At 42.4% G+C, this 12,817-nt stretch overlaps 1 protein-coding gene across 3 annotated transcripts in view; it reads left to right on the forward strand.

The window, feature by feature from the left end:
* Window positions 1-7,772, forward strand: part of NPR3 (natriuretic peptide receptor 3) — an 87,053-nt gene extending 79,281 nt beyond the window's left edge. For 2 of the 3 annotated variants that reach the window (XM_049861733.1, XM_049861713.1), the window contains exons 7-8: window positions 1,002-1,089; window positions 2,107-7,772. In XM_049861733.1, coding sequence (XP_049717690.1) covers window positions 1,002-1,089; window positions 2,107-2,218 — 200 coding nt within the window. In that variant the 3' untranslated portion in view covers window positions 2,219-7,772. The remainder of the gene's footprint in view (window positions 1-1,001; window positions 1,090-2,106) is intronic. The other variant, XM_049861723.1, reaches the window with a different exon arrangement.
* Window positions 7,773-12,817: the final 5,045 nt, after the last annotated feature.

The following is a 12,817-nucleotide window of genomic DNA, read 5'->3' on the forward strand; positions in this document are numbered from 1 at the left end:
TATAGGACAGAGTAGAACTGCTCCATATGGTTTCTAAAGAGTACCCAGTGGGTTTGAACTGCTGACCTTTTGGTCAGCAGCTGTAGCTCTTAACCACTATGCCACTAGGATTTTCCTTCTAGGTATATACCCCACATAATTAAAAGCAGGAACACAAACAAATATTTGTACACCAATGTTCATTACAGCATTATTTACAATAGCCAAAAGATGGAAACAGTTCAAGTGTCCGTCAACAGGAGAATGGATAAACAAAATATAGTGTATGCGTACAGTGGAGTATTGCTCAGCCGTAAAGAGAAATGAAGTCCCGATATATGCTACAACATTGATGAGCCTTGAAAACATCATGCTGAGTGAAATATGTCAGCCACAAAAGGACAAATATTGTATGACCCCGCTTATATGAAATATCTAGAATAGGCAAATGTATACAGACCTGTTTATTAGTAGTTACCAGGGGCAGAAGGAAGGGAGGGAGAAAGAAGGACTCATTGCTTAGGGGACACTGAGTATCCCCTAAGAGTGGCAGAAAAAAAATGAGTGGCAGAAAAAAAATGGAAACATAATGGTGATGGTTGCTCAACACAATAAATACAGTTAATGTTGTTGAATTGTATGTGTGAAGAATGTTGAAACAGCAAATGTTTTGTTAGGTGTATATTTACCTCAAATTTTTTTTTTTTAAAAAAAGAGCATGGATAATTTTGGAAATTTCTATTTCCTGTTTTCCTCAAATCCTTCTTGAATCTGCTTATATTCCCATTGTGCTCCTTCCCTTGTAACAGCATGTTTGTTTAATACTTTCTCAAAAGCTTCCTAAGTTTTGTACTTGGCAAAAAGGAAAGTGCTGGAGCCCCAAGAAAAATTTTCTTAAAAAGAAAGGGAAATTTACCTCAAGTGGGAAATTGAGAAGCACCTTCCGAAAGAATGAAGCTTGAGGCATTCATTTCTAACTCTTTCTCAGAAGGAACTCTGATTATTTACATTTCATTTTCAAGCAGGTGGCCTAGAAGAATCTGCAGTGACAGGCATCATTGTGGGGGCCTTATTAGGAGCTGGTTTGCTAATGGCCTTCTACTTTTTCAGGTTAGTACTGCTTATAAAGTTTGAAATGGACCCTCCTTTACTGCCTTCGTCGTTTGCCTTTGCACAATCCTCCTTGTGATTTGTCCATTTGTCCTACCTAAGAAGCACGGTGATTAAAAAACCTAAGCTGTCTTCTGGGGTGACCCCAGGCTTGGTGGTCAGTGGGTTAGCATACTGTGTAGTAGGATCAGAGATTTCTATTGCATCCCCTGTGGGACAGAGAGCTGCTACTATTCCTTGATGCCAGTAATCCTGACCCGAATTCCTATCACCCACCAAGTACATAAGTGGAGGGGGAATCTGGACAAAGGTGGAAATCAACTTCTCAGTCCTCAGATTTCCTCCAATTCCAAATAAGTACCTTGACTCACCTCTAAGGAGGAAGAAGTAAGTCTGAGTACGTGCTCTCAGGCTGGTTTGTGCTTAGTATTTGGAAAACCCAAATGCTTAGTTGCTCCTGTGGTTAAGCCCCAAGCTTGCAAAATTGTAATATCTTCATGTGCTCAAGATCCTGATTGTTCCACACCACGAGGGCGGTCCATTCCTTTGTAATCTTTGGTGGTTGAGTTTATGGCTTATTCATAAGTCATTAGACCAAGATTTCTTTATTTCTGCATGAAAATGTCACTCTGGGTGTGTGTGGCTCTTTGGGAACAATTGTATTCCTGTTCCTTTGGTCACAGTACACTAAACCTGATCTTTATCAAGGGCATATCCTGGGAGTTGGGGAGCGCTTCTGTGGCAAAATAGACAAGACTTAACCCGCAAGGCGCCCAGGGAAGAAGGGGGAGGATTGTTCTATGCTATTTTGGAAAGAATGCCAATTTTTCTCCTTGAATAAGGGCATAATGCCTTGGGGCACACTACTTTAATCTCTGACTATGGCTTCATATTCTGTCACTTCTCATTTATCAACTCAAACCCAGATGTCGCTTGAGGGCACTCTTTGTAAGAGAAACCATAGTATGTTGTAGCCAAGTGAGGTTTTATTACTACATTCAGTTTCTCTTTACCCAGGAAAAAATACAGAATAACCATTGAGAGACGAAACCAGCAAGAAGAAAGTAACATTGGAAAACATCGGGAATTACGGGAAGATTCCATCAGGTCCCATTTTTCAGTGGCTTAAAGGAAGACTTTTTTTTTTTTTCTGCTCGAGGTTCTTTAAGGAGATAGATGGGATGAAAGACATCAATGGAACAGAAGGGACACTCTTGAAGAACTCATTCTTTTATGCATTTAGTCATTTTGTTTTAAAATTTCTTTAGAAGCTCAGGAACAATTAATAATCACCATATGCCTCATGGCCTTTCATCTCATGACAAACAAATATAAGGATATAATGTCACTCTGTTAGTTGTTCATACTGTTTCAAGGGTAGACAATTAGGTTTATGGTTTTAAAATCTGGTGTCTCCATATATCTTGATGGCTTTTGGGGGTATTTCACAGAAGCATATAAAATGTGGTTCTCTTAAATGAAATGAATAATAGCTAGAATAAAATCGTTTTACAGGTAGAATATTCTTGGAAAGGATTTAATACCCAGGAAGAAAAAAATGTAATGAGAAATTGCAAGGTTGGAAATGCAGCTGTCCTCTCTTTAGAGTTGGTGGATGGATTTGAGGTGAAGGACTGCCCTAGCCAACGTGGACGTTCAGGTTCTGACTTTATATCTCAAAAGGGGATTGATTTTCTCCCTGTCTCCTCCAGTGGCTTAACAAAGCTGCTCTGGAAAGTTGTAAATATTAGTGAGACAAGAGGATTTATATATATATATACATATATAAAAAGCTAGTCTAAAGTGTTTCCTTTTTTAATGTAAAAAAAAAAGGCCCTATGTCACACTAACATTTTAAGTATTTTAATCTTATATTTTGCTATTAGAAAATGTGTCTATTTTTTCATTTTGAAGATTAAATTTCACTTCTATTTTAAAAGCATGGGTAATGTGTACCACAAACCAACAATGAAGAGAGATGCTTCTCTTCGTCTCTCTGTTTCCCTCTTCTCCTTGGCCACTGCCAAATGCTAAGTGCTGCTTGACTTACAGAGATCTGGAAATGTATTCACATTACAAACTCTCAAGGAGTTAGAGTTCTAGCCTTCATTTTACCTGATTTAAATGCAAGTTATTTTAGGGATAGACACACCGCGCCAATTAAGGCAAAATGAAGATATTCATGATTAGGGGTGAAAAGTTACTAGAATTCAGCAGGTTTTATAAAGTGAGGCCTCCCTTTTTCTTCAAGGGCAACTTCAGAACATGACAGTAGGCACAGAGTTGATAAATTTAAAAAATGCATGCATGGCATTTTACCAAAATCCACGGTGATGTTTTTGGTTAAAAGAGGGAATATCAACATCTTACTATATTCTCTTTTAGCCAACTCCGCAGAGCGTTACGGTCATCCACTAATAGCCTGTGTAACACTGGGTTGGGTGTGGGGATGAGGAGTTTGAACTACGTTGATTAAGTGCTTACTGAATATCTGCTTTGCGCCTAGTACTCCACACAGGGGTTTGAACTCAGGTTGCCTTTTTTCCTTGTAATCTGTGGGGGAAACTAGACAGTGAGGGGAGAGTGAGGAGTTGCCAGACGAGTGTACCACCTCGTAATAGGTCACTAGGGCCTTTCCTTCATAGCATTTTGAGCATCTGAAGAGTAGATTTAAAAATTATCTTAATATCTGTAAAAGCCCCACATTAGGGAGGGCAATGGCCGAGCTTGAGCGATTCCCTGTAGTGATGGAGGCCACGGCTCCCCAAGGTCCCGGGCAAGGCAGTGTGACTGAGAGCTGCTAGCCTGGGATTCGGCCATGCCTACTTCTCTGGAGGAATCTGCCTCTGCTGCCACCACTTCAGCCCGTGTGGATGGATTACTTCTGCATGAGGCACATTTTCCCTCTATAGTTTAAAAAATGGAATACTGGCTGCTGGAGGGCCTAATAAAAGAATTAACCGAAAGAAAGAAAGAAAGAAAAGCAAATCTTTTGCCATCCAGTCAAATCCTACTTGTAGCAACCCTATAGGACAGAGTAGAACTGCCCCATAGGGTTTCCAAGGAGCGGCTGGTGGATTTGAACTGCTGACCTTTTGGTAAGCAGCTATAGCCCTTAAGCACTGTGCCACCAGGGCTCCAAAACGAATGAAAAGAATTAACCATGATCAACTGGAGCAGCTATGTTATAGTCTTCCACGCTGGATGCAAAGGAAAAAGTGCTAAGTTGGAAAAAGGATGAAAAAAGAAAAGAAGAAAAGGAAACTCCAGAAATTCCAGACTAATGCAGAAGAGAGATTGGGAAGTAAAATCCAGGACAGCAAAGCCTTTGACAGCTTGGGACTCCCCAAAATGAGAGCAGAATGGAAAGAGTGCATCCGTCTTTACCAAAATTGTAGAGCTTCTTTCTTTCTCATTTTTATTTTTCACAGATGCTTTCCATCTATTTTAGAGGTATTCGTTTTCTATTATCTAGTGTTTTTTAAAAAAAAAAAATGAAATTTTGAGCCCATGTGCCTACTATGGGAGAGAAAAACACTCTACCTGGTTGCAGTCTGGGGCATAAACATTTCTAACCTTTATAGAATTTATAGGGCCCATTAAGCCTAACACTTAAAAAATGATTATATTTTATTTCTACTTCAGGGGGAAGAATAGTCCTAAAACTAGTATTATATGCCTAGATAAAATCTTAAAACGAGTGCAAGCGTAGCTTTTCAAAAACGGCAGAACAAATTCTGAGGTTTCTGGTATGTGATGCCATCCTTTTCAAATCTTAATTTGAATCCACTGTTTTTAACGTTGATCTTTTGTGTACCTTTCTGTTGCCTTGAAATCTTCATACGAGTTACCAAGACTCCAGTAAGTTTTACAAACTCCATTAAGTTGAGAAACCTAAAAGTACAGGTGTTTTTTTTCAATTTTTTTTTGGGTTAAGACTGCTTGAGACCGTAATTTGGTATTTAAGCTCCTAACTTGCTAAGCAACATCTCGGACAGTTAGTCATGCATACATTGCCAGTAGCCACATACCATACAGTGAGATAAACAGGGCTTTAGTTCTGGAATTCATTCTATACATTTTTACTGTACTTGCTGGGTCTAGATTTCACAGGGGTGCTTTATTAGTATTTTCCCATCTGGCCAAACATAAGCTGACATTGATACAGATCAAAATGAGTATAGACTATTTGGTGTTGGAAATAAATTTTGGTGTTCTGATTATCATTGTTACCTTCTTAGATTTTTTTTTTTGGACTAAGAAATAAAAGCTTTCCTCGATGATCACTTTTATTTGGAAAGGATTTTCTTTGCACAGTCCATATTTCCCTCCAGACTGACCACAGGTTCCACAAGGTTCTAGCACCCCTGTGATAATTCCATTTCTCTGAAAAGCCATCAGCTTGTGATGTCCTGGGTCACAGATGCAGTGACATAGCCCTTAAAATAATTCTTTAAATTTTAGAAGCTACCTTTAATGGGGGAAGAGAGAAGCTTATGGGAGGGGAAGGTTTTCTTTTCTCCTTGGAAACCCTATGGGGCGGTTGTACTCTGTCCTATAGGGTCGCTATGAGTCGGAATCGACTCGATGGCAACAGGTTTGTTTTTTTTTTGGTTTAGTATCGTTAATTTACTCATGCAAATGTGCTCTCTGCCTTTAACTTACACCTTCTTTCTGGTAGTGGCTGACTTTTGTGCGCAGTAAGATACTCTGTCAGCAGTGACCTTTGTATAGACTTCATACAGACAGTGACAAAAATTCAGAAAGTAGGCTCCAGTAGCATTATGGCCTTCATGTCAATGAGTATACATTGGCTACTTGCAGATGTCTCTTTAGGAGACCAAACAGAATATTAAGCCACTGGTATCAAGGGAACATTTATATACTGGAAAGAACGCTACCTATGTTTCTTGGGATACAAAGAACTAAGATCCTGAGTGAATGCAGTCATAAAATCAAATGCCAGCCAAAGTTAGGCCCCTGATCTGTGTGTCACGGGTTTTGTTTAGTTACACCCTGTGGTTCGGTGCTTCATGAGGAAGCTGGTAATGAGTTTCTTGTTCAGTGGAAAAGACCTTGACTGTCTAGAAATACGGAATCTGTTTCAGAGGCAGTGTGGAAGCAGAGAGAATGAGATGCTGCTCAAAGGGATCTGTTTCTTTTTTACTTGGTCTTTAGAGCTAATGGATAACCGGTAATTTAGTCCCTTGTCAACAGCTCTTTTATATGCCAGACTCAACAAGAAGCGTAGGGCATGCCCAGCACAAAGAATCAGAAGTATGATCCTCAAATAGGAATGGAAAAGGGGCCACTTGCAGATGGTCACTGACTTTGCCACCTACCCCACCCCATCCACCTGTGTCTTCAGAGATATGTTAGTATCTTGCCCACCCAGGTAGAAACCTGTGAGTAGGACTGCCATACTTCCTCTGAGGGAAGAAAGGCACATGGGTGCTATCTGTCAGGATGCAGCTGGCTTTTGATCAGAACCCCTTCGTGAACTTGACCACACATGCCCTCGGGGTCAGTGTGAGCCTGTGATGTCCGTCTGCTCCCACCAGCCTGACTTTGGTTTTCAGCATGTAGAGTTCACAAAGGCCCCTTGCTGGTGGACCCCACAGCCCGAGGCAGGCTTTAAAATGATTTCCAAAAGGTGCTGGTTTGGAGTTCTTTCAAATTTCTCATTAACCACTAATGTTAATTCACTCCAAAGGCCAAACATTCTGAGCTAGCCAATGGTGTTAATGTTCATGTTTTAAGCTACTTTAAACCGAGTCTTAGAAGTAAAAATCCATAGGTCGTAATGACTCTGACGTATCAGGCATGGAATGATTCCTTGGAGAGAGATTGGAACAAGCAGAGTTCAGGGTTAGCCAAAATGCCGGATGGTGTGGATTCCGATTTTTAAAGACCTAAATTTCTATGCACAAGGAATAAAGGGACCACTTACCAACTGTAAAATTACAACGTAGGTACCAAGGTATTTTTTATGTGCGAGGAGAGCAAAGCTGTCATAGCACATAATTGGGCAGAGAAGGCTGAGAAGGAGGACAATTTGGATTTTGAAACAGCGTGTCCTATTTATTATTCGGTGCCAAGATCTGAAAATCTTCACTGTGGTGTGTCTTACTTCTAAGACAGCAATGAGGCGTTCTTTGATGGCCTGGACATGTGGTGAGTTTGCAGAGCTTAGCGTTGGGTCCTGGGACTCAGATTTGTTCCTTGCGAATGGTGAGTAATTGAAATTGAGGGGACATGGGACAGACACTGTGGAGGCGTAATTCTGGGTCACGTGATTCATTGTTAATTTAAGTACATAATTACCAAACAATACACAGCCTACCGTGAGTCTGGTAGAAGAAAGAAAGTAAAAGTTGTATAAGCTGCGTGCAGTTTATTATTCTAATGTAAAGTAGAACTATCTGCATATAATGTGATTTAATTTATTGTTGTTTTGTGTAGAAAACGAGAATTCATGACTGTGGATATAACCCCTGTTTTGTACAATATATTTTATTTCTGGTGCAAACTGGTCATTTAAAATATCGACTTCATTTGGTGTTTGGATCTAAATGTGTACGTGTTCTTGTAAATGTTTCTATTAAGCAAGGATGCCACATACCCAGACTATTACAATGTGTTCTCATTAAAAAAATACATCCCACAGAAACCTTTTCCTGTTTATAATTCAGCCACCGTACACCGCACATCTCAATATTCTTTGAGGACTTTCTGTTCTCCTAGAACTCTTTTGACTAAAATTAGTAAAAGTGATGAATTGTAGTGTTCAAATGGTATCCACGAAAGGATTCAAGACATTCTGCAAGCAAGGGAAAACCTGAAAAAATAAATGAATATACTACCAAAAAAAAAAAAAAAAAACCCACTGCTGTCAGTTCTGACTCATAGTGACCCTATAGGACAGAGTAGAACTGCCCCATAAGGTTTCCAAGGCTGAAATCTTTTTTTTTTTTTTATACTTTAGATGAAGGTTTACAGAACAAACTAGTTTCTTATTAAACAGTTAGTACATATATTGTTTTATGACATTGGTTAACAATCCCATGACATGACGACACTCTCCGTTCTCAAACTTGGGTTCCGTATTACCAGCTTTACTGTTCTCTTCTGCCTTGTAGTTCTTGCCCTTGGGCTGGTGTGCCCCTTTAGTCTCATTTTGTTTTATGGGCCTGTCCGATCTTTGGCTGAAGGGTGAACCTCAGGAGTGACTTCATTACTGACCTGAAAGGGTATCTGGGGGCCATACTCTCAGGGCTCATACCAAGGCTGAAATCTTGACAGAAGCAGACTGCCCCATCTTTCTCCTGTGGAGTGGCTAATGGGTTTGGACGTTTTGGTTAGTAGCTGAGCACTTAACCACTGCACCACCAGGGCTCCTCAGTACTACCAAATGAGGGGTGAGCCTTGAAGTGTCAGGTAAGAGAAGAGCTCTCCCACAAGTAATAAAGATTACCCCAAGTCTCTACAGCTGGAGACCACCACATGGTGACAGAGCATTGGCCTCATTAACTCAAGATTTTTTCTCCTTGCCCACTTTAAGGAGATCCTAAGTCAGTTTTGTCACACGAAAGAGCCCCCCAGTTTCCAGCACGCTAAGCTGATGCACCAACCTCAAGTTGCCTCTGGGTTGTAAAAACCTGCTTCACACTCTGGGAAGTTGTTAGCTGCCATTTACTCCACCCTGACTCACAGAGACCCCATGTACAATGGAGCGTAACACTGCCTGTTCCTGCACCACCCTGTGGTCAGCTGTGGATCAGACTGTTGTGATCCATAGGGTTTTCATTGGCTGATTTTCAGAAGTAGATTTCCAGGCCTTTCTTCCTAGTCTTACTCTGGAATCCCCTCTGAACCCGTTCAGCATCATAGCAAAACGCAAGCCTCCACTGACAGATGGGAGGTGGCTGTGTTTGACGTGCATTGGCTGGGAATTGAATCTGGGTTTCCCACATGGAAGGTGGCAATTCTGCCACTGAAATACCAATGCCCCCATTCTGGGAAGTTACTCTTGATTTATTCCAAGTCTGAGAAACACAAAGTGATTCTCAGGGTTGCAGCAATGTTCCCTTGTTCTGCTACCACTATCAGTGAGGCCTCCTGGCAATACCACAAATGCCATTCCCACTCGGTGCTGTGTTCGAGAAGATTCTGTAGCAGGATGCTGACTGGAGGAGGAGTGTGGCAGGAAACACAGGGTATTCCCACTACTTTCTCATATCACCAGGGCTCCGTCCATTGAAAGCTAAAAAAGAAAAAGAAAAAACCCAACCCACTGCAGTTGAATTGATTCTGACTCATAGCGACTCCATAGGGTTTCCAAGGCTGTACATCTCTATGGAAGCAGACTGCCACATCTTTCTCCCTTGGAGCCTCTGGTGGCTTTGAACTGCCGACCTTCTGGTTAGCAGTCAATTGCTTTAACCACTGTGCCACCAGGGATCCTTCATTGAATATTATTAGGCCCCTCAAAATTCTAAGTTGCCTTGATGCCAATTAGCCTGACTCTCTTGGAGGCTGAGAGACAAAGAGAAGGAAGAAGTCCCTTTTCTACACACCATCCCTCACCAAAAGGGTTGGGACAAGGGCCAAGAGGGAGACAGCGATGGCCATAGTTTATTTGAAGCTCTCAGAGTGCCAACACAGCTTCGCTCAAATCGGCATTTTCTCCTCTGACTCTTGTATGAGGTGCCACACCTGGGCCAGCTGTTGTACACCTGCCATATACTTCCTGTTTTCTCCCCCTGGCTGAGAAGTCCAAGGAAGGCTCCCTCGAATTCATCCCTTTGGGACAAGGAAGCTAGCAGCCGTGATGAGTTAGAGCTGCACTGCTCGGCCCACAACATGGAGGACCCCCACATGACCTACGGAACATCTTTCCCACCAGTGGCTGCCCTCAGTCCCAGGGGTCCCCAAGAATGCTGCTGGTGGTGGTGGTGTTAGGTGCCATTGAGAGGGTTCCGGCTAATCGTGACTATGAGTTGTACAGCAGAAGTGCTGGCAATTTGCCCCAAATGCAACAGCGTTATCTCACGAAAGTTGTAGTCTGTGAGTGAATTTCCCAGGGTAGACAAACCCAACCAGTTGGTGCTGAGCTGATTCCAACTCACGGCAGCGCCGTGTGTGTCAGAGTAGAACTGTGCTCCATCGGGTTTTCAATGGCTGAGTTTTTCAAGTAGATGGCTAGGGCTCTCTTCTGAGGCACCTCTGGCTGGATTCAAACCTGCAAGATTTTGGTTAGCAGTCAAGCGTGTTAACCATTTGCATCACCCAGGGACTCCAGGGTAGACAAAGGGGGTTCTTGTTCTCCTGCTACTCCAAAAGGCCGAGAGAGACCAGGCATCATACAGGCTGGTAGAGAATGTCTGCATTAAAGTGATGCCTCTGAACTAGAGGCCATGAGCTCCCTGGGTCAGCTTATAGAGGCCTGCTCCTCCCTGTTGTGTACTGTTGAGTTGATTTCAACTCATAGTGACCCTATAAGACAGAGTAGAACTAGAAAATTGGGTTTCCTAGGCTGTCATCTTTACTGCAGCAGATTGCCAGGTCTTTTGTCCTACAGAGCTGCTGACGGGCTCGAACTGCCTACCTTTCGGTGAACCACTGTGCCACCAGAGCTCCTTCTTCCAGGCTTAGCGGCTCCCCATACCAAGCTAGAGACGAGGCTCACTCTTCCAAAAGGGCCTCCGACGGTTCAGAATGAGGAGTGGATAAGCAGATCTGGGAGGCTGCATTCCAGGCCTTGCTATCCCCCCACATCCCTGAGCGCAGCAGCTAGTGCCAGGTACCCTCTGGCAGAACATAACGGGCTTCGTGGAATGCTTGAGGAGAACCAGCTGTGCTCGAGGAGATCTGTGTTCCCCAGCAGGGATGGCTTGGTAGTGTCAAAGGTATTTTATGCTTCATGGCAAAAATCCAACAAGAAACTGAACCTGAATAGAGCTTGCCACCTGGTGTCTTAACCGTGGACTCCATTATGACTATTCTTAGCTTTTTATTCAAGAGGAAAATGAAGAATGAATAGTGTATGCCCTTCTCAATTTAATAACAGTAGCTACTTATTGGGAGCTTTCTACATGCTGAGACTGCACTAACCCCTTGCCATCAAGTTAATTCTGGCTCATAGTGACCCTATAGGACAGGGTAGAACTGCCCCATAGAGTTTTCGAAGAGTGCCTGGTGGTTTCAAACTGCCAACCTTCTGGTTAGCAGCCATAATGCTTAACCACTATGCCACCAGAGTTTCCAAGATTGCACTAAACACCTTAAATGTGTTTGTTTATTTAACCCTCACAACACCCCTTAGCAGTTGCCATCACATCCACTCTGGCTCATGGTGACCCCATGTGCGTCAGAGGAGAACTGTGCTCCATAGGATTTTCAATGGCTGATTTTTCAGAAGTAGATCGCCAGGCCTTTCTTCCAGGGTACCTCTGGGTGGACTCAAACCTCCAACCTATTGGTTAGCAGCTGAGAGTGTTAAGCATTTGCACCCCCCAGGGACTCCCACAGCACTGTTATGAGGTAGGAACCATGGCTATCCTCCTCACTTTGGATATGTGTCACCTGAGGCACAGAAATAAGTGACTTGCCCAAGATCTCATAGCTAGTACGCGGCAGAGCTGGGATTTGAAGCTGCCCTGCTGGCACTTAGACAATGGCGATGCTAAACTACTTAATCCAGCAGATGGTGGTTATTCCTCAGCATTTTTTAAGTAGACCTTGCTTCCTTTTCACCACCTTCCGTATCCAATCAGGATACCATCCATTTCTTCCATGCTCACTACCATGGAACAAGGTCTTTATCGCCTTACCCTGAAATTATCAGGGAGCAGTGTCCTAACTCTTCTCCTTGTTTCCAAGCTCTCCTCTTTCACTGATTTTTCATGTAACTGCCACATCAGTGTTCCTAAAATAGTGTTATGATAATGTTAACCTCTCCTGCTTAATAGCCGTTAATGACTCCTGTCTCTCACAGGTCGGATTCCGTAGTCCATATGCAGTGTTCAGAGTCCTACAGAGAACCACCCCAATCTTGCCTCATTGATTTATTATTTACTATTCTCTTGATTCAGTCAAATTGGGCTGGATTTGACTTACTCATATGGATTTACTTATCACCCAGTAAACACTTCCCATACTTTCCTGCCTGGAAAACCCTTCTCTTTCTAAACAAGTCCATCCTTAATCTGCAGTTTGAATCTCACTTCCTCCACAATGCCTCCCTGTCCACCTTAAATTCAAAAGTGCTCTACCTTTTCTTTGTGCGTTAATTGTCTAGGGGGTGATGAATGGGTGGCCTGCAGATGTGTTGTGTTTGGCCAGTCAGTCAGTGTTTAAAAAAACATAAGCATATATGCTTATGTTTCCCACAATCCGACACTCCCAATGTTCTTACATCCAGCTCTCTTTGCTAATATGTATTAATGCTCTGGAGCTTGCAAATCCTGTCTGCACAATTCATGGGAAAATCACGTAGAGCTTTGCAACTCTTCTACTGCGGCTTTATTTATCCTTTTAACATCATAACTTCAGAATCACTGGTCTTCGAAGGATTCCGTGACACTTTAGATTTAAGCCTTGCTCCCTTTAGCTACTTTGTCAAGCACTATGTGATCCGAAAAGAAAATATTTTCTGCTCTAGGGGAATTCCTTCTTAGAAAAACTCCATAGAGTTTTTGTAATGCAAATACTCACTCTGTAATATTTC

The sequence above is a fragment of the Elephas maximus genome, chromosome 2 (assembly GCF_024166365.1).
Source record: "Elephas maximus indicus isolate mEleMax1 chromosome 2, mEleMax1 primary haplotype, whole genome shotgun sequence".
Classification (NCBI taxonomy): domain Eukaryota; kingdom Metazoa; phylum Chordata; class Mammalia; order Proboscidea; family Elephantidae; genus Elephas; species Elephas maximus.